The 22,694-nt window shown below is 40.3% G+C and overlaps 1 protein-coding gene across 1 annotated transcript in view; it reads left to right on the forward strand.

Moving 5' to 3' along the window:
* Positions 1-941: 941 nt before the first annotated feature.
* The window catches only part of si:dkey-151g10.3 (serine/threonine-protein kinase WNK3), a 120,419-nt gene continuing 98,666 nt past the window's right edge, over positions 942-22,694 (forward strand). The window contains exon 1 of the mRNA XM_060936638.1: positions 942-1,568. Within this exon, the coding sequence (XP_060792621.1) occupies positions 942-1,568 (627 nt within the window). The remainder of the gene's footprint in view (positions 1,569-22,694) is intronic.

Here is a 22,694-nt window from a genome sequence, read left to right on the forward strand (position 1 = left end):
AACTTTTACCCGGGTTTAGTAATTGCTGTACTGTCTTGCGATGTTTGCACATGTGCACTTTATATAGTTCTTTGTAGGTTTGTGTAGTCTTATTTAGTTCTCTGTAGTCTTGTGATGTTTTATGTAGCACCATGGTCCTGGAGGAGCGTTGTTTTGTTTCACTGCGTACTGTACCAACTGTATATGGTTGAAATGACAACGCCACTTGACTTGATTATGGTGTTCATTTGTACAATGCTTGCAAAAGGTTTTATAGCCACATAGACCTGAAACCACAAGTTTGCTACCACACTGGGATTATTTGGATTGATGCATAATTCAAAATGCCATGCTAGGTAATGTTACTTTCCTTGTTAGCTTTACTACAAACCTATGATCCTCTCTTTGGTCACTGTAGTTTTGTCAAAACAATCTAAACAGATAACTCTTGCTAGTTTTTACTTCCTTGTAGTTGGATGATGTGTTTGTGTGCATGCATGCCATTCATTTGATGATATTTTATATTATAATGTTTGTTTTGCTTCAGGTATAAGAAAGGCATTTCTCTTTTAGTCAGCAAGGCAAGTTGTTAGTGTTGTTGCCTTGACAATGCGCGTCCATGAATTTGGGGTGGAATTTAATTTGTGATCATTATGACAGTATAGATACATGCATACACATAACACTGACTAAATTTTAATGCTTTTATCTTTTTTAGGCTTTACCTGAAGCTGTTCTTTACACCGTGAGAAAAGGACTTCCAGTGAGCTACATTATTTTGGATTTTCAGCTGCTGAATCTGTATTACATGACTGTAAAATAAAGAAAGAACATAGGAGATGGATAGAAGACATGTACTGACTAAAAACTGACATAATCAGAAAACACTAGCAAGTGTTTTCTATGTGTCTGTGAACCAGAGCAAACAAAAAAAGAAACAGGAGGAAAGGAGTTTTTTGGTCATGGCAACTGACCCAGGAGAGCCAACCGGCACGGAGGAGTCATCTGGAGAGAAACCTGGTGCAGAGAGGGAAGAAGAGAATGAGTGGACAGGGAACCAGTCAGCCAGCCAGAAGGAGAGACCGACACCACAGACACCGGAGAGAGGGGCTGGACATGAGGAAGCCTCAGGAGCAAGAGCAGCAGAAGTCAAAAGACAAGAAGGAGAAGTCAGAGAAGTACAAGCGCAAACATCTCAACCGAAGCGTGAGAACAAACGCTTCTTTCGGAAGAGTGTGGAACTCTGTGAGAAGGATGAGCTCGTGGAGGAGGAGGACCTTCATAGCATCCCTCTCCCTGAGCTCCATGCCTCAGACTCTGTATTTAGTACTGGAACTAAGCATGTACCCACTGATGGCACCCATGGTGGAGGCCTAGACCTGGAAAAGGGTGCTACATCAGTGCCCAGACTAAAAGGAAGGGAGCGTGAGTCTGAGCAGGAGGAGGAGGCTGAGATGAAAGCTGTGGCCACATCGCCCGGTGGCCGCTTCCTTAAATTTGACATTGAGCTTGGCCGTGGAGCTTTTAAGACAGTTTATAAAGGCCTGGACACAGAGACATGGGTGGAAGTGGCCTGGTGTGAACTACAGGTAAGTGCTGCTTTGGAATAATTTCAGTACCGTAAATACAATAACTTAATATTCATGTTGTATCTCTAGTGCACTAGATCTTTAGGAGTAGTATACCGCAAATATCACTCGTTCTGCATTTTCTTTGGGATCTCTATCTATCTATTGAGTATGTGACATTTCAGATACAATATGGCCAAATGTTATGTTCATTGTTGCTCTGCGAGGTCCCGAAGAAGCCACAGTCTCTATATAGCATGTTGGCTAGCTATCTAGGTAGCTTGCATTGAATTGTACGTTTACGTTAAAGGTGCTTATGGTAAAATTGGTGTCCCTGCCTCCTTTTCAGCTGTAGCTGATGAGCTTTTTTTTATTTCAAGTCAAAAGTTATATTCCTGAAAACTATCATTTGCCATGTCTTCTGATGTCGCTAACACTACTGTAGTAAACAGTTAGAACTGGGAAGTGGAATTTTACATGACAAGGGGAGTGATACACACAGTGAAATGCTCCAGTGCTGTTATCACGCAATATCAGCACTCTTGGAATGCTGCTTGACAGTCAAACTAGTGGATCGGAACTAACTGTTGTATAAATATATAGATATAGGTACATACATACATATGCATGCATGTTGCTTTAACTGTTTTATGTGGTTAAAAGATATTACTGAAATTACTGTAGCAGTTGCATTACACAAAGTAGTCTGATTGTGTTTTGGGGGGGGGGGGGGACATTTGTTGTTTTGTTGTCAACTCGCAAATGGATGATCAGGTAGCCTTGAACAGACTGCAAGTAAAGTGTATTATAATCAGTAATTTTTGGACCGCTTTCAGCTGTATCATGTTTTTCTTCCTAAGTGCTCTGTTCCACCTAGAATGAATCAGGATGCTGTTTCTTGGGATTTGTACTGGGACTTTTGGAGAAATCTTACCCTCTTGTGTTCTTGTTATTCTTTCGAAACTTTTTCACAGTGGGGTGCCCTGAGACGCAAAAAGAAAAGAGCTTCAGAACTACAGTTGAATAGCTCCATAGTTTACACATTGAAACTATCCGTGGGAGAACAGAGTGGATCCCACTCAGCATGCAGTGAAGTGGAAATTATGTGGTCAGCACAGTAGAGCTTCTGTCTTTAGTGTAGACTTGTTTGTCTATTGAATGCATTGTGGTCCACAATACACTGTGTTTTCTAGGAATGCCTTAATGTGTAATTGATTCAGAAGGCATGCACACAACTGATTGCAGAAGCATCTGTATAGCAGTAACTTATCAACCGGGGCATGGTCAGAACTCTTTAGAGGTCATGTCATCCAATGTTCAGTCAATATTTTAAACATATGAATGAATAAATGTATCCCTAATGAGCAAGCATAAGGTGACGGTGGCAAGGAAAACCTCCCTGAGACGACATGAGGAAGAAACCTTGAGATGAGTCTGACTCAAAAGGGAATCCGTCCTCATTTGGGTGATAACAGGTGGCGTAGTTATAAATAACTCGCTTCTATAAGTGTGTCCTAAGCATTCGGTTTCAAACCTCGAATAGAAAGTATATCATCAGAAAACTGCTGAAACATAAACACATATCAATCATGTTTATAGTGTCTTGCAAAAGTATTCATCCCCCTTGGTGTTTGTCCTGTTTTGTCGCATTACAAGCTGGAATTAAAATGGATTTTAATTCACATGATGTGTCACATGATGTCTGTATAAATCAACCTGTTCTGGAAGGACCCTGATTCTGCAACACTACTAAGCAAGCATCATGAAAACCAAAAAACACTCCAAACAGGTCAGAGACAAAGTTGTGGAGAAGTATGGATCAGGGTTTGGTTATAAAAAATATCCCAAACTTTGAATATCCCAGGGAGTACCATTAAATCCATTATAGCAAAATGGAAAGAATATGGCACCACTACAAACCTAACAAAAGAAGGCTGTCCATCAAAACTCACAGACAACAAGGAGGGCATTAAGACACCAAAGAGAACACTGAAGGAGCTGCAAAAATCCACAGCAGAGATGGAAGTATCTGTCCATAGGACCACTTTAAGCTGTACACTCCACAGAGCAGGGCTTTATGGAAGAGTGGCCAGAAAAAAGCCACTGCTTAAAAAAAAAAAATACGTTTGAAGTTGGAGTTTGCATGTTCTCCCTGTGTCCGCGTGGGTTTCCTCCGGGTGCTCCGGTTTCCCCCACAGTCCAAAGACATGCAGGTTAGGTTAACTGGTGACTCTAAATTGACCGTAGGTGTGAATGTGAGTGTGAATGGTTGTCTGTGTCTATGTGTCAGCCCTGTGATGACCTGGCGACTTGTCCAGGGTGTACCCCACCTTTTGCCCGTAGTCAGCTGGGATAGGCTCCAGCTTGCCTGCAACCCTGTAGAACAGGATAAAGCGGCTAGAGATAATGAAATGAGATGAGACGTTTGAAGTTTGCCCAACAGCATGTGGCAGACTCCCCAAACACATGGAAGAAGATTCTTTGGACAGATGAGACTAAAATTGAACTTTTTGCCATCATGGGAAATGTCATGTGTGGTGTAAACCCAACACTTCCCATCACCCTGGGAACACCATCCTAACAGTGAAGCATGATGGGGGCAGCATCATGCTGTGGGGATGTTTTTCATCTGCAGGGACAGGAAAGCTGATCAGGATTGAAGGAAAGATGGATGGCACTAAATACAGGACAATTCTGGAGGAAAACCTGTTTGAGTCAGCCAGAGGTTTGAGACTGGGACAAAGGTTCACATTCCAGTAGGACAATGACTCTAAACATACTGCTAAAGCTACACTGGAGTAGTTTAAAGGGAAACATTTAAATGTCTTGGAATGGCCTAGTCAAAGCCCAGACCTCAGTCCAATTGAGAATCTGCGGCATAACTTGAAGATTGCTGTACACCAATGCAACCCATCTAACTTGAAGGAGTTGGAGCAGTTTTGCCTTGAGGAATGGGCAAAAATCCCAGTGGCTGGATGTGTTAAGCTAATAGAGACATACCCCAAGAGACTTGCAGCTGTAATTGCAGCAAAAGGTGGCTCTACAAAGTATTGACTTTGGGGGTGAACACCTATTCATACTCCAGATTTCTGTTTTTTCATCCTAAATATTGTTTGGGTCACAATAAAAAACAATTTGCACATTTAAAGTAGTAGGCATGCTGTGTAAATCAAATGGTGCCCCCCCCCCCCCCCCCCCCCCCCCCACACATTAAAAAAATCCATTTTAATTCCAGCTTATAATGTGACAAAACAGGACAAACACCAAGGGGGATGAATACTTTTGCAAGGCACTATAGATGTGATTTTCAAAAATTAGGATACATCATTAGGATGAAACTATGCTTAAAATTAGGGGCTTTAGGACCTCAAACAGAATATGAGAGGTACACTGATTGTGATAATAGTTATGGAATAATCATTGGGGAAAAATTCAGGCACCATCATAATGGTGGCTTTTTGGTACATAAGAAGAGACAGTAAAATGGGGAATGGGGAAAACTCTTCAGTTTCTCAGTGTGTTTGGTTGCTTTGTGTGCAAGTCTGGTCTGTCATGTGTTGAGGGCTAATTCCACACTGTGGACTTGGCTAATCTCAGCATTTGAGTGCTGTGCCAGGCTCCATCATCCTTCCCCCCTGTTCAGCCTTGACATCAAGCTTAACCAAGTCATGAGGGAGGAAATTGGACTGTGTAGCAGTAACACTAACATCTATTAAACCCTGAAAGCCTGAAAGTGTTTTATAATTCAGTTCTTCATAATTTAGTAACTACACTGTAGTGAAATTAATAGCAGAAAGACATTTGCGAGAGGAGGGGATGTGAGTTAGAACCTGTTGAACAGCCTCTACAGGAATCATTCTCTATATCCACATAATCTGGACATCAGAAACAAGGCAAATCTACCTGATGTATGATGTGATGTAAAAGAACCTCTAGTAGGAAGAACCTCAATATTATGTACTTAAAGCATATATGCAGAACCATGGCCTCACTTTCGTTTATAAATGCCTTGAGACCTCAGGAATGGCACAGGAATAGTTTTAAGCGTTAACAATAAATCTAATATAGTAATTTTTACGATTAAAGTGATTTATATAGGTAGCGGTCTGAGTGAATGACCTTGACAACTGTAACATCACAACAGGAAGTCTATCGGTCTCATCGCCACTTTCGCTATACTAAAACACAGAGCTGACTGCAACTCCGATCCTCCATTTTGAGCTAATTTATCGCCATGCCACGTAGATGTGTTGCTGGCCAGTACAGCAACATGACAGAAGCTGGATTTACGTTGTATTCATGGCCCAAGAATGTTCAAACTGCAAAGATTTGGATGCATTTTGCGAGAAGTTCATGGGCACATTGGGTGCCTATGAAGTGGTCTCTCCTCTGCTCTGCACATTTTACTGAAGACTCGTACGAGACCTCTGATCTGTTGAGGAGTGTTGGCTATAAGCCTGTATTGAAAGAGGGTGCAGTACCAACAATTAAAGGAAAAGAAAACTACAAGAAAAGGAAAGTATTTATTTATTTAAAAGGAAAGTGAGTTCAGTTTCACCAGTCCTCCCGGGGTGAGCTGAGGGTGGTTGCTAAAACCCGGGATGGAACAGGACGGGATATATCGCTCGGGCAGTGACCTCCCTGCAGTTGTTGCTAAAACCGGTGACATCCCGTTCCATCCTGGGTTTTAGTAATTACCTGAGCCCAGCAGTAATGGTGGAATACACAGTATGAAGAAAAGTAAATAAGTGGAGCAGCTGTCTGATTTCAAAACTGGATATTGCTGCCATCTCGCCCTTACATGGAAGAAGTGAATGAACAGAGAACTGAACAAACAACTGAAAGTCAGATTGTTTCAAAAACAGTCGGCCACAGTATCGGCCTTCAAGAAGCGAGAACACAGACGGGTAAGCTCCGACTCTCATTTGGATAGAAAAACACGTTGTTTACCTGCATTTAGATTAATACATGTAACTTGTATTGTGTGTTTAAGTTACCGGTATAAGATTATTTAATTTGCTTCAGAATGTGATTGTCTCAGTTCATCTGATTATTTAATTAGCCTTTTACGTTTTATCGGTGAAAATGCATGCATGTACATGTATGTTACATAAGTTATAACACCTATCCTGTTCTAATGAGAGTCAACCCACAATCAGTGAAGTCAAATCAGTCTTAGTTGAGCAAGTCGGTAACGGTATTTCTTACTTTCACCATAAATGTTTATTTATATGACTTTGGTCTATAGCTGTAAAAGGCCTCGGCCTTAAAACCAGTTCCTGCTGTGATGTCACGCACTCGGGGCTGGCTGGCTCAGCGGGACAGCTCAAATGCCAACTTTGCGGTCGATTTTAACTCTCAAAAATATTTTTTTTTAAATTCCCATTTATGCAGCATACAAGAGTCAAGGATGGAGATACTATCCACTCAGAAATTTATTTAAAAATAAAGGCTCTGCGTATCTCCTTTAAGCATCTGTTTTGAGTAGTAATGGCTGACTGTGAGTAAGAGATTAGAGATTGGAGATGGGGTTATATTTAAGTTCCATTCACTCCAACACCCTCACAAAAAATCATTTGAGTACTTATCCATAAGATTTTCTGTTGGTTATATGTCATGGCAATATTGGGCTTTCAGTGATTTTTTTAAAAACTTTTTTTCTTGCCTGTGGCTGAATAGATTGTACAACATATAGCTTTAATATAAAATAAATAAATAAAATAGTGCACAAGTTTCCATTTATTTTTGGCTTTCTGAAATCAACACAGAGTAAGAAATGCACACAGTGCATACCTAATATTTGGTTAAATGTCCCTTTACAAGTTTCACCTTGACCAGACACTTTTGGTATCCATCAACAAGCTTCTGGCAGAATTGTAGCTGGATATTTGACCACTCTTCTTGGCAGAAGTGGTAGAGTTCAATTAAATTAGTGTGTTTCCTGGTATGGACGTGACTCTTAAACACAGTCTACATATTTTCGATACGGTTGAGGTCAGGACTTGTTTTAAGCTTAATGTTAGCCTGCTTTATCCTCCACAACCAGCTCTGATGTGTGTGTTTGGGGTCATTGTCCTGTTGGAACACCCAGTTGTGTCCAAGTTTCAGCTGTCTATTTGACTTTGTGCAATGCACAGTTCCACTGGCAGCAAAACAGCCTAAGAACAGGATGCTACTTCCATCATGCTTAACAATCTTTTTTATAGTAATATATCTTACTATAATTTTAATCTTAGTTGGTATAGTCTTTGTGTTTCTTCATTGTGGTTATCAACTCAATTTTTGTCTCATCAAACCATAAAACTTTCCCCCAGAAGGCTTTTTCTTTGTCCATGTGGTCAGCTGGAAACTTTAGTTGAGCTTGAAGGTGTTGATTTTAGAATAGGGGCTTCTTTTTTGCCTGACAACCTTTCAGTCCATGGTGATGTGAAACTTGCTTGATCTTGGATAGTGATACTGGTGGTCCAGCAGCTTCCAGTTCATGGCACACCTGTGCCTTGGTGGTTCCTGGGTTATTCCTGACCATCCGAATCAAGTTCCTCACAGCTGAGGAGACAGTTTGAGTCTTCTTCCAGTCAAGCTACTTGGCAAAGTGGCTACACCTCCTAATACCCAATTGCATAATACTTACATACAGTTATTTGAACTGATTATTTTAGAGTCTGCAGTTGCATAGAAATGCCTCTAAGAGACATTCCTGAGTGTGAAAATCTGTGATCCTCTTTCTCAGATCTGCACTGAGCTGCTTGGACTTTCCCTTCATGTCGATGACGACATTCGTGTCTTCTGACTGCAACTGTACACTCTGAGTGAATGTGAATGAATATGGCCTTTCTTTGTCCTGCAAGCTTCATAGCTTTCTATCCTGCCCACAAAGAAGTAAAAACAGCCTCTATATCAGATTTGTATCGAGCCATACCAGGAGATTGGATGCCGTAGCACTGCATGTGGAGGGGCAGATCTATGTGAAGCTGAACATGAGCAACAGGGTGTGTGTGTGTGTGTGTGTGTGTGTGTGTGTGTGTGTGTGTGTGTGCGTGCGTGTGTGTGCGTGCGTGTGTGTGTGTGCGTGTGTGTGAGAGAGAGAGAGAGAGAGAGAGAGAGAGAGAGAGAGAGAGAAAGAAAGAGAAGAGCCAGAAGAGGATTAACATGGCATCAGTTAATTTGTGGTTAATTCTGACTTTCCACAAAGGCCTCTCTCTCTCTCTCTCTCTCTTTCTCTCTGTCTGTCTGTCTTTGACAGACATGTACAACAAAAGTGTAACACAAACGGCAAAATGTTTGAACGCTTTTCTAATATGCATGGCGTTAAGAAAGTCATTATATGTTTTTACATTGAGACTGTGAACCATAAAAGAACCACTCCATTCAGTAATCAATCTCAACAATAATACTCTTACATAAGTGTGTTACCCTTCAAGAATAGAGTTGCTCAAGGTAGCTTTCCAGTGCTACAATATGGTACACGATTTGATTCTATAGTGTTCTGTATTTTACATGTTGTATTTAAGTAGGCCAACACTAATCTGGCACTGGATTTTGCCTGAAGGCAAATCAATTTGCGAGAAATTCATAGGCATATTTTACTGATGACTCGTACGAAACCTCTGATCTGTTGAGGAGCGTTTGCTTTAAGCCTGTATTGAAAGAGGGTGCAGTACCAACAATTAAAGGAAAAGAAAACTACAAGAAAAGGAAAATAAGTTCAGTTGCACCAGTTCTCCTGGAGTGTAAGCTGAGCAGTAATGGTGGAGTACTCAGTATGGAGAAAATGGAGAATGAGTGGACCAGTCATCAGATTTCTCCGCTGGATATGCTTGCCTCAGCAGCAATATCTCGCCCTTATGTGGAAGAAGCAAAGGAACGAAGAACTGAGAGTCAGATTGTTTCAAAACAATTGGCCACAAGATCGGCCTTCAGGAAGCGAGAACACAAACAGGTAAGATGCAACTCTCATTTGGTTACATCACAACAACAACACTCGTTGTTTACCTGCATTTAGATCAATACATGTAACTTGTATTGTGTATTTAAGTTACCGGTATAAGATTATTTAATTTGTTTCAGAATGTGATTGTCTCAGTTCATCTGATTATTTAATTAGCCTTTTATGTTTTATCAGTGAAAATGCATGCATGTGCATGTATATTACATAAGTTATAATGCCTATCCTGTTTTAATGAGTCACATGAGACTGTCAGTTCAATTCCATTCAATTCTCTATATGGCTTTGTTCTCTGGCTTTATTTCATAAGGTGAGGGCCTCCGTGGCCGACATGTTACTATCGGATTCACTTTCCGATGGTTCAAACTGATACAGTTCTATGTGTATAGCAGTAGCATGTACACACACACTCCAATTTCAGGACGATCACAGTCAGATGTATTACTATCTGAGGAATCCGAAGAATCTCCAATAAATCCGAATGAAGAGGCCTTTGCAACCACTCTCACCTGCCAAGTCTGGCTTTGGTCTATAGCTGTCGAAGGCCTCGGCCTTAAAACCGGTTATTGCTGTGACGTCACTCACTCAAGGCTGGCTGGCTCAGCGGGGCAGCTCAAATGCCAACTTTGCGGTCGATTTTAACTCTCAAAAATATATTTTTTTATTCCCATTTATGCAGCATACAAGAGTCAAGGATGGAGATACTATCCACTCAGAAATGTATTTAAAAATAAAGGTTCTGCATATCTCCTTTAAACAAAGTGCAAAAGAGTTGCACTTGCAGGAAACATGCATTAAAATACAGGCAATGGGGTGTACTGTCAACATGCAGTTTGTAAATATGAAGCATGAATCACTGACCTGTCTACAGACTCAGACAAGTGGGTTATTCATATGCACTAAATATCATTGCACTATTAACACTAAAACACAGCAGATACCACGTTCTGTTAGCATCAGTTTCATATTCTGATTTTCAGTGCTGGATTCATTTATTTCTGAATTCTGTTTACATGAAATATGGATTTGTGAAGTACTGAAAATCTGTTGTGTTGATTGCACTTTTGTCAAAACTCAGATGACCAAAATAAAAGAAATATGGACTGATTTATTCATGATGGAAATGTGGCTCACCTGTATTTCTAAATCACGCTTCAGTAAAATCCGTCTTCAGATCATTTTGCCTTTTTTGTATGCTAAAACGTTTGCTTTAACTTGTTTTGATGTTGTTTCAGGAATCAGACGTGTATTTGTTCACACGTTATTTCTCTGCACTCAAATCTGTGCTCATTTCGACATAGCTTTATTTATAAGGAATGATTATGATTTATGATTATTGTTGAATTCTGTCAGTACACATTTAAATAACATGACCATACAATGTAAGTTAAAAACTATAGCTGTTAATCTCGAACAGCAGAGGCTTTCTCAAGTCTTATCAAAGTTGTTTTATGGGCATATAATGATACAGTGGTGCTTGAAAGTTTGTGAACCCTTGAGAATTTTCTATATTTCTGCATAAATATGGCCTAAAACTTCATCAGATTTTCACACAAGTTCTAAAAGTAGATAAAGAGAACCCAGTTAAACAAATGAGACAAAAATATTATACTTGGTCATTTATTTATTGAGGAAAATGATCCAATATTACATATCTGTGAGTGGCAAAAGTATGTGAACCTTTGCTTTCAGTATCTGGTGTGACCCCCTTGTGCAGCAATAACTGCAACTAAATGTTTCCGGTAACTGTTGATCAGTCCTGCACACCGGCTTGGAGGAATTTTAGCCCATTTCTCTCTATAGAACAGCTTCAACTCTGGGATGTTGGTGGGTTTCTTCACATGAACTTCTCGCTTCAGGTCCTTCCACAACATTTTGATTGGATTAAGGTCAGGACTTTGACTTGGCCATTCCAAAACATTAACTTTATTCTTCTTTAACCATTCTTTGGTAGAACGACTTGTGTGCTTAGGGTCGTTGTCTTGCTGCATGACCCACCTTCTCTTGAGATTCAGTTCATGGACAGATGTCCAGACATTTTTCTTTAGAATTCGCTGGTATAATTCAGAATTCATTGTTCCATCAATGATGGCAAGCCGTCCTGGCCCAGATGCAGCAAAACAGGCCCAAACCATGATACTACCACCACCATGTTTCACAGATGAGATAAGGTTCTTATGCTGGAATGCAGTGTTTTCCTTTCTCCAAACATAATGCTTCTCATTTAAACCAAAAAGTTCTATTTTGGTCTCATCCATACACAAAACATTTTTCCAATAGCCTTCTGGCTTGTCCACGTGATCTTTAGCAAACTGCAGATGAGCAGCAATGTTCTTTATGGAGAGCAGTGGCTTTCTCCTTGCAACCCTGCCATGCACACCATTGTTGTTCAGTGTTCTCCTGATGGTGGACTCTTGAACATTAACATTAGCCAATGTGAGAGAGGCCTTCAGTTGCTTAGAAGTTACCCTGGGGTCCTTTGTGACCTCGCTGACTATTACACACCTTGCTCTTGGAGTGATCTTTGTTGGTCGACCACTCTTGGGGAGGGTAACAATGGTCTTGAATTTCCTCCATTTGTACACAATCTGTCTGACTGTGGATTGGTGGAGTCCAAACTCTTTAGAGATGGTTTTGTAACCTTTCCAGCCTGATGAGCATCAACAATGCTTTTTCTGAGGTCCTCAGAAATCTCCTTTGTTCGTGCCATGATACACTTCCATAAACATGTGTTGTGAAGATCAGACTTTGATAGATCCCTGTTCTTTAAATAAAACAGGGTGCCCACTCACACCTGATTGTCATCCTATTGATTGAAAACACCTGACTCTAATTTCACCTTCAAATTAACTGCTAATCCTAGAGGTTCACATACTTTTGCCACTCACAGATATGTAATATCAGATCATTTTTCTCAATAAATAAATGACCAAGTATAATATTTTTGTCTCATTTGTTGAACTGGGTTCTCTTTATCTACTTTTAGGACTTGTGTGAAAATCTGATGATGTTTTAGATCATATTTATGCAGAAATGTAGAAAATTCTAAAGGGTTCACAAACTTTCAAGCACCACTGTATATCTTACGATGATAAATCGCAATACAAATTTATGATGATTCAAATTGATTAAATTAAAACATGAATCGCTATTATTATCAGGCTACGTAATCTCTTAGTTTTTCTTCACTGTAATTGTGTTGTTTAGACAGCAGAGGCTGCAGTAACGTACAGTAGTGGGAATGCATGTGACTTCACCATAGGTGGAAGTAACACAGCTCTAATGCAGCAAACACACACACAAAACAGATCTAAAATGTGCAAGAGCTGTTGTGTGATTGTACAAATAGATTTAAAAATACATTGGAGCTCTCTTTTTACAGACTGCTGAAGGATAAAGAAAAGAGAAGCAAATGGAGGATGTACAAATGCATATTAAAGTTTATTAAGAAAAGGACTATTTGTTATTAACTTTTTTCATTTTTATGCCTCTGCACTGGCAACAGCCGTGATCGGAGGCATTATGATTTTGGGTTGTTCATCTGTACATATGTCTGATTTTATAAATGCCATTTCTCAAGAACACCTTGAGGGAATTTCTTCAAATTTGGTACAAATGTTCAGTTGGACTCAAAGATGAACTGATTAGAATTTGGTGGTCAAAAGTCAAGTTCACTGTGACTTCATGTTCTTGTGAACACAATATTAGGAACGCCTTGAGGAAACTTGAAAGTGAACTAGTACACAGAGGCATCCAATGGAGGATATTCTAGTTAATAAAAGGAATACTTTAGGAAATTCTAATTAATAAAAGGAATACTTTAGTTAACTGGGGTCGAGGGCTTCACCGGTGAAGCTCAACAGGTTTAGAATGAGTAGGTCATGCATTTAGATAAAGATCTTCCTGAGTTTTTCATCATACAAGTATGACAAACATATTGACAGAAACTTTACACTTTCCTATGTGCCTACTGCCAAATAATATAGTTTTTAAATTACCTAAATTAGATGAAACATAAAACGTGTCACCTTGGCCCATGGGCGGCACGGTGGTGTAGTGGTTAGCGCTGTCGCCTCACAGCAAGAAGGTCCTGGGTTCGAGCCCCAGGGCCGGCGAGGGCCTTTCTGTGCGGAGTTTGCATGTTCTCCCCGTGTCCGCATGGGTTTCCTCCGGGTGCTCCGGTTCCCCCCACAGTCCAAAGACATGCAGGTTAGGTTAACTGGTGACTCTAAATTGACCGTAGATGTGAGTGTGAATGGTTGTCTGTATCTATGTGTCAGCCCTGTGATGACCTGGCGACTTGTCCAGGGTGTACCCCGCCTTTCGCCCATAGTCAGCTGGGATAGGCTCCAGCTTGCCTGCGACCCTGTAGAAGGATAAAGCGGCTAGAGATAATGAGATGAGATGAGACCTTGGCCCATGTTTACATTAGACCGTATCAGCGGATCATCAGATTAACGTTTTTAAAACGATTAGTATGCACACAGCAACACCAATACACGATTTGTGTGCACACAGCAACACCAATACACGAATACGCTCAGCTCCGCAGGCATCCTGCGCTCCAAATCACTCCGCCCTGAACAGCGAGTGCCCTCTGGAGGGTGCGCACTCCGGCCTTGCGCAGCTCACAGAGCGCGCAAGTGAAGTGAACAGGCTGTGATTCGGGACTGAGCCGCTGTGTGTGTGTGATCCCAGCGCATATCACTTACCACTTGCAAGTGGAAGGATGGCAAGCCTAAAGACAATCATAACTACACAATGGGCAGTATTTGCATCAGTATTTTCATACTTTTATACTCTTTAATGAAAGGTGATACAAGGCGGAAGTCCGCGCCATTTTTCAGCAGTCGCGTCACATGACCAACGCCAGCGAATCAGGAAGGTGGATGTCACAGTGACGTTGTCCAATGAGACGCCAGCTAGAGCTCAGCACAGCGTATCCGCGTATTCTGAATGTTTACACAGCACCGGAGCTGACACGATCTGGATTGAATACGTGGACGCTGGCGGATTCCCGTTTCCCGGCGTTTCCAGGCGGTTTAATGTAAACGGACAGTGCATCCGCAAAGAAAACGAGACAGATACGGTCTAATGTAAATGTAGCCTTACTCAGTTACACTGGAGTCGGAGTGCTAAGTGCCCACTTATGCATTCATAAAAGACTGTTCACATTGTAAAGGAATGATAATCACTTTAACTCTTTCTGTTTCGATTGGTTTCTCTTTCGTGGTGGCAATGCCCACTGTAAACAGAATAAAATATGTCAGACATAATTTAGGCTATTCGGAGGTAAAACTTGTTGCAGTATGGCACACGGTTTTTATGTGCTTCAGATGATTCAGAACAGCAATTCAATTCATGATTCAGTTCATGATTCAGGACAGCGATTCATTTCAATCTTGAGAACCGTGACACTGATGATGAGCGGTGCGGGGTTTTTTTTCTTTTCTTTTTTACTTCGTCTCGATCCAGCCAAAGATCAACTTGAGTAAGTGTAAGCATTTCTTCTCTTTCTTATGAGCAGATTGGTTGATATGCGTGCACTGTAGTGCATATACAGGAAAAATGACTCAGCAATTTTTCCAGAGTTAAAAGTATTTTCCTCAAAAATAGTTAATTTTGCTCTACTTTGAGTTTAGAGAGTAAAAATTGGAGTTGGAGTGGGAGCAAAATTACAGAGTAACTGTAGAACAGAGTTGGTTGTGGCTCTGAACTGAGTAAAATAGTACAAGCGTTAATTTGAAGACACTGAATAGAGTCAAATACCCAAATAAAGTCAAATACCAGATTAATGAAGCTGTTGTAAAAAGCAGTTTTAGAATTGTGTTGGAATGCATGAAAAAACATTACCTTGCCCATTGTGACTTGACCTGATGGGATTAAGAGTTAATCAGATGGGATTAAGAGGGAGGGGTTTTCACTCATTGAATGGAATGGAATTTTTTGTTTTATACGCTTCTCATTGAATACCCCTCCTATTGCCAACCCTTTCTCCCAAAACAATAGGACATACATTTTTTGATGGCCAGTTAATTGTCCAAATCAATGGAGCAGATTTAAGTTTTTGTGCGTGATACATTCCTAAGACTGAACAGAATCACCTCAAGTGACCAAAATGGTTCCTCATGTTTTTTCACAAATTCCAACACAGTTCTAAAACTGCTTTTTACAACATCTTCATTTATCTATTTTTTTTAGAAGTACAATCATAGCATACATACTACATAGATATTATTGTAGCTGAACTTGTGCTGAATACAAAAAAGTCATATGACTTTGAAAATACTGCTTAGATTTGTTGAAATTGACAACAAAATCAGAGCATGCCAAGATCATTAGAGTGCCAGAAAATACCTTCAGACCCCAGAGGGTTAATAGGCTACTATATTTTACTCAAACCTTTACAAATGTGGGTACATAATTCATCTCATCTCATTATCTCTAGCCGCTTTATCCTTCTACAGGGTCGCAGGCAAGCTGGAGCCTATCCCAGCTGACTATGGGCGAAAGGCGGGGTACACCCTGGACAAGTCGCCAGGTCATCACAGGGCTGACACATAGACACAGACAACCATTCACACTCACATTCACACCTACGGTCAATTTAGAGCCACCAGTTAACCTAACCTGCATGTCTTTGGACTGTGGGGGAAACCGGAGCACCCAGAGGAAACCCACGTGGACACGGGGAGAACATGCAAACTCTGCACAGAAAGGCCCTCGCCGGCCACGGGGCTCGAACCCAGACCTTCTTGCTGTGAGGCGACGGCGCTAACCACTACACCACCGTGCCACCCTGGGTATATAATTATTATTCGTTATTAAGAAAATGAAACATATTTAAGTTGATCAAGAATGTAAAAATACCTCTTGCATTTTTTTGGTAATAAAATTTTCTTCGTTTAATTTTTTTTCAGAAATATCATGGGAAAATCGAATCGTGAGCCCAATATTGTAAATTGAATTGAATCATGAATTTGGGGAATCGTTACATACCTACTGTTTTATGTATGTAGTTTGATCCAACAATGGAGCAATACAGTAAAAGTAATTCTGGTTACATTTTGAGTGTATTAATACTTGATAGGCAATGATTGAAATGTATATTGACAATAGAGTCTTCTCTTTGAAAGAGTAGCATAATCTCTAAGTTAGGGCTTAATTTAGAAATACTATATACTAAAGCAATTTACAAATATGCATGTTTTATATACAATTTATCAACTCAACAGCTGCTCAGAAATATTTATTATAAACGTGTTTTGATTATTCTAGTCATCTTTTCTCCCTACAGTTCACTCCTGGCTTTGAATAATACACATACTTTAATTTCTGAATGTCTGTGTCTCTCCTAAATTAGCTGCAGATAATATGAGACAAGGACATAGCTCTTGTACAGAGGTACGATTAGTTATGTGCTTTATTGAGCATTGTAGCATTTTAGCATATTGTGCATTGCTTTGTGTAGGTTTATATATGTGCATATGTAAATGCATGCATGTGCATTGTCTGGGGGTCAGGTACGGTATTTCTCTGTTGTCATGTGCGAGATACTTGTGTGTGTGTGTGTGTGTGTGTGTTGTACAGTACAGGAGAGGTGTGTGTGAAGTTAATTATAGTGGGTGCCTGTCAGGCTGGAACAAAAGGTCTGCATAGACAGCACAACCCATGCAGAAAGACAATTGGCTGAATGTGTTCAACCCAGATTAGACTAGTCTGGCCCAGTTCATCCTCTAACACAACATATGCACAAGAATCTGAGGCTATCATAAGCACACACTCATCCAAACTAGACAGTTGAAGACTGGAAAAAGACCAGCTGATTTTTTTTTCTTCTAATCTTCAACTGTTCAGTTTGGGTGAGAGGAACTCAATGTGGTCTTCTGCTGTTGTAATCCATCCACCTCAATGTTTGATGTTTCGTTCATGCTGAGATGCTTTTCAACTCTCTACTGTTGTCAAGTGCGTAATCGAGTTACTATATCCTTTAGTTTTATAAAAAATGCATGGATGGAGGTGTAAGGTGAAGTGCTTCATTTTAGCAGTGTCATACACCACATGCATACTGATCCTTATAATTAGCATTATGTTGACATTTGTTTAAACCTCATTCATTGGCGAATTGGCCTATTTTCACTTTAGTTGGTTCCCTGCATTTTGTACATAACACGCATTACTGTTTGACTACCTGCTGATCGTGGTTCAGAGGGACACAAACAGATCAGCTTCCAAAGCTTCAAGTTTCACGTATATACTGCAATCAACACCATTACACTCAGCATGTCGTAGATTGCTAAGTGACCGAGCTGAAGCACTAACTAGCCATGCCATAGCTCATACAGCTGCATTGCATTCTGGAACTTAGAGTTCAAAGTTTACTGCGTCAAATCCTTCTGCTCTGGATTTCTCAAAATGGCACTGAAGGTCAATGGAAAGTGGTGAGTGAGAAAAGAAGCTCTTGCTGTTCTTGATATTTGAAATCATTACCTATTTTTGTCCTATTTAATGCCATTGTAACAGCTGTCAATAACAGTGTCCTCCTGTGACTTCAGTGTGACACACAACCACTTTTCATAGGAATAATGAACATCAATACAACATCAACCAACAGATTAGCACCAGCGACGGAAATATTTCAGTATAAATATTTTATGTCTACAGTGAGTAGTAACGTGGAAAATAATGAAAAACGATTTTAGCATGCATTCTGACATCTGCTACAGGGAGAACTTTTTTCTCTTTTTTTGAACAATGCTAAATGATATCTAAAGGGAACAAATAAACTCAGGAGATAACAGATACAGCAAAGCCTTTTTCAGATTTGGCTTGTACCTTGTTTGTCTGATTGGTCATAGATTATGGTAATCTAATCCTGGCATCCAGCTGGTAAATTGCTTAGGGACCATTTGTACACACACACACACACACACACACACATTTACTTTCACTCTGGATGCAAAGTGTAGAACTGCCCACGCTTTTTGATATTGTGTTGCCTTCACTAATGTACCTTGGTGCATGTGGTTGTAATATGAGCTCCATTCACCCCTCCTTCTTCCTTCTGAAAACCCTAAAGACATATAGATATACAGTGATGAAAGGACACAATTAACTCGGTGATCCCCAAGGAGCCAGGTATTCCATTAAGCCTGAGTGTTTACTGTGGAAGTGAAGATACAAGATCGTATTTGAATTCGAAGAGGAAGTGTGCTAAGCTGCTGACTAAGTTGCACACCACTCACATTTTCCTCTGGCTCACCAGCAAGATCTATGAACCAGCTCTTTTAGAGAGCACCTGACCACCACCACCCACCCGAATGTCTTGCTAAACATGATGTTGAATGACGGTCTTCCATCATGTGCATACAGTTTGTCCCTGCAGTTCTAGCATATGCATAGTTACCAGAGACATAAATTTGATCATGTTTTAAAAATGAAAAATGTGTATTTTTGAAAACACTTTCATGAGTTCTTAAGTCAAAGGTACTTTGTAACTTGACTGTGAGTTGGCCTAGTGGTTAGCATGTCTGCCTCTTGACCAGGAGATTGTGAGTTCTACTTGTGGTCAGGTTATACCAAAGACCATCATAAAAATGGTACCTACTACCATCTGGCAAGGCATGCTGCAATACAGATGCAAGTGGGGAAGTCAAACTCTCGTTCCCCCCCCCACACACACACTGTAACTCCAGCTGCAGTCATACACCTTAAAAAGAGTTGGTTAGTACTGGGACAGGACACTGCCTGGGAAGACCAGATTCTGGTGTGAGAGGGACTTTGACTTTGTAAATTACGTATTAAGTAAAAATATTTTTAAAAAAAAACAACAACAGGATGTACTGTTACAGGAAAATAATCAACGACAGAGTGATGTGAAGCAGCCTGATGTGATGCCACCTTCTGACCAATATTAAATTAGAAAACTCTGTGCTGTGGTAAAACAGTCCTGAACCCTAGAGTAGTGTTGTACTACTTTTCTCAAGACCACTTTTTAAAGGTCATGGTCTTGTCTTGGAATCAACTGCATTTTTTCTTGGTCTTGCCTGGGTCTCAGACATAGAGGACTCGGGATTTTATCTCAAGACTACAACCACGGGGATATCACTAAATTGTCTGATTTATTTGTTCACATCATTACTATGGTTGGATGTAAAATGCCCTGATTCAAATGAAACTAATAATGTGACTCATTGCTAATTTGAATTTTTTGTTTCTGTTAATGGCTGTCCCTGCTAAACTCCCCCTTCACACACATTAGTCAAGTCCTAGTCTTGAATCTGTCTCGTTCTGCCTTGGTCTTGACTTAGGCCCTGTCCACACGGCAACGGATTCAGGTGACTCCGATACAATTGCTTATTGTTTAGGCCTGGCGTCCACACGGCACCGGCGTTTTGGGTGCCCAAAACGCAATCTTTTTGAGAACGGGTTCCAGAGTGGAAAGATCTGGCAACGTTGCCGTTGCAAAGTCGTCTGGATGAGTAGAACGGATTTGTTTACGATGACGTCACAACCACATGACTGTGAGTGCTTCACGCCGGGTAGAAGTGTAACGAACTCGATGCGAGTTGTCAACAAATCCTATAACTTGGTTCATGAAACGCGCTTACAAAATATTTTCACTGTGAATATTTATTGTGTAATGGTGCAAAGAGAGAGAGAGAGAAAATAGCCCTTAGGGCAGAGTCAATCCCGCCAGCAAAAATAGGGGAAAAAAGGAGCGATCTCACCTCTTCAGATATTGGTTTAAGTCCTACAATACATTCCTCAAAAAGGGCATAGAACAACAAATTAATCCATCAACGTGTAGCATTCAATTTATTCCGGACCATTAAAGACTCCGCCTTCCGCATAGAATCATACGTCATCCTCACCGCCATATTGGATAGGTCAAAGCAGAGAATAAAGATGCCTCATTCATGTGCTGCGTTTAACTGTACCAACAGGTTTACCGTCCAAACGAGATCACATGGGATTACCTTTCACAGGTGAGACTGGAAAAATACTTTTCATTGTATTTGGTCATTATAATGTAATTTTACGAACAGATTTTCCTGACTTTGTGGCTAATATGAAGTCTCGCGCATAATAGTTTATGTGCATGCGTCCTTACTTCTTCTATTGTTCTGGTGTCTCCGAAGGGACCGTCTTACAGCGCCCCTAGAGGTGTGGCATGTGTATTGCATCGTTTTCAGCAAGCGTTGCGTTGCCATATGGACCTGATATTTTACTGATCGTTGCCCATTTGGACACGACATATTTTTAAATAACATCTCGTTGCCGTTGTCGTGTGGATGTAGCCTTAGTCTCAAGCCCTCAAAGTCTTTGTCTTGTTAGGTGGTCTTGTCTATAACACTACCCTAGAGTCAGTAGTACATTGCATGCCTCATATGCTCTCAGGAAGAAACTGTTAAGTTAAGGAAGTGCTAGTCTTTTTGCATGCTGTGGATAATGGCAAGCTATGTCTACATCTATGTCTAGAAGTGTATATGGCAGCCATTACAACTCACCACAACACAGTGGATGGTGCTTTGTTGGGATCTCATAGGCTCACATGTGTTTCTGAAAGAAGCTATGCTTCCCCAAGAGCCCCTTAATAGCTCTCTCTCAGAACCCATGCGTGATGCTGATCTGAAATGGTATCATCAAAGATATCTTGCCCTGCATGCATTGGTGACTGGAACTGGTGCACCATGACCTTGTGACCAAACCCAGGATTCCTAATTATGGTTATTTCACCCAGATTTGTGAACCAGGTAATTGACCTTGCAATGCTCTACAAAGGTCAATCTGCAGAACATTCTCTAGTGTGTCCAGTATACACCTTATGGTACTATTTGAACCATTCTTTCATCAGACCAGTTATTCAGCTATACTTAAGTACAAACACAGGATGCTTCCCTGTCAAAGCAGAGATTGGCCCACTGGGTGAAAGAGGTCACCACCACAGCCCACAAATGGGCTGCACACTCGGATTTTACCATGACCTGCTATTCTCCAAGGATCGTCTCATCTTCTTGGGCTTTGCTGAGACACATACCACTCCAGGAGATCTGTGTCACCATGTACTGCTCAAGATTCTATAAGTCCAACATCACCCTTCCTAGTGGTGTGAGTGTGGCAATCATCTCCAACAGTTTCCCAGATGTACCGGATAACGACCAGGTTCCCCTGTCATTCGGAACCACATGATATACGCTATGTGTATCAAGTGCTATCTCACTTTGCTGAAGTCCTTGGCATGATGTACATATATGCAAGGTATCCACATGTTAGATCTCACCTCTGGTGGTTGTCTTGTCTTTTTTTCCCCCCACAGAGCCTCAGTTACATCCATAACTAGTGTTTTCAGTTCTTTTCTCAGTACATGAAAATGTTTTAAAATTCTTGTGTGTTTTCATCACACACACATGTTACAGATTTGGCAACAGCAACAAAAAAATCCAGTTCAAAAGAAGGCCTGGTGTGACTGAGTCTTTGTCTTGTTCTCTATGAACCATCTTCCTGGTCCCTCAGTTCTCCAGTAGAGAAAAGTGAATTGGTGCATTCTAAAATATTGCACATGGGAAAGCTTGACATGGCTTAAAAGGACCAAATGATACTAAATCATTACTTTTGTCAATACTTTTATATTTTGCATTAAATTTCTATCTATCTATCTATCTATCTATCTATCTATCTATCTATCTATCTATCTATCTATCTATCTATCTATCTGCATACTGTTTTTATCATTTGGGCAGCGCATAGTCTTTAGTATGTGTGAGGTGTCACATGGTTGTTTTTTGGTACTGTCTTTTTCATGTTGCAGTTATTTAATAAATTTGAGACTAATTATGTGAGTTTAAAATCATTCATCCATATTAAACTAAGACATAAGCACCTTCTTGCTAGTACACACATCATTCTGACATTTGAAAATGACCATTAATCTTCCGAAAACTACTGTTAATCTACAATATGAAATAAATTTTGTTTAAAAATATCTTAAATAAGCAGTAAAAGTCAATGCTAAACCTGCATCATCATGCTAAAGTCATGACACAACCAACATAGGAACAACAATTTATAAAAATAGACTTCAATGGCCAACTTCAACCATAACAGTATACAGAATTAGAATATAGGTTTGCTAAATGAAAACTTGTTTCTCAAGTTGAACATTCTATTTTTTTTCAATATCTTGGTTAAATAACTCTGAT

Source organism: Neoarius graeffei, chromosome 13 (assembly GCF_027579695.1).
Source record: "Neoarius graeffei isolate fNeoGra1 chromosome 13, fNeoGra1.pri, whole genome shotgun sequence".
Lineage (NCBI taxonomy): Eukaryota > Metazoa > Chordata > Actinopteri > Siluriformes > Ariidae > Neoarius > Neoarius graeffei.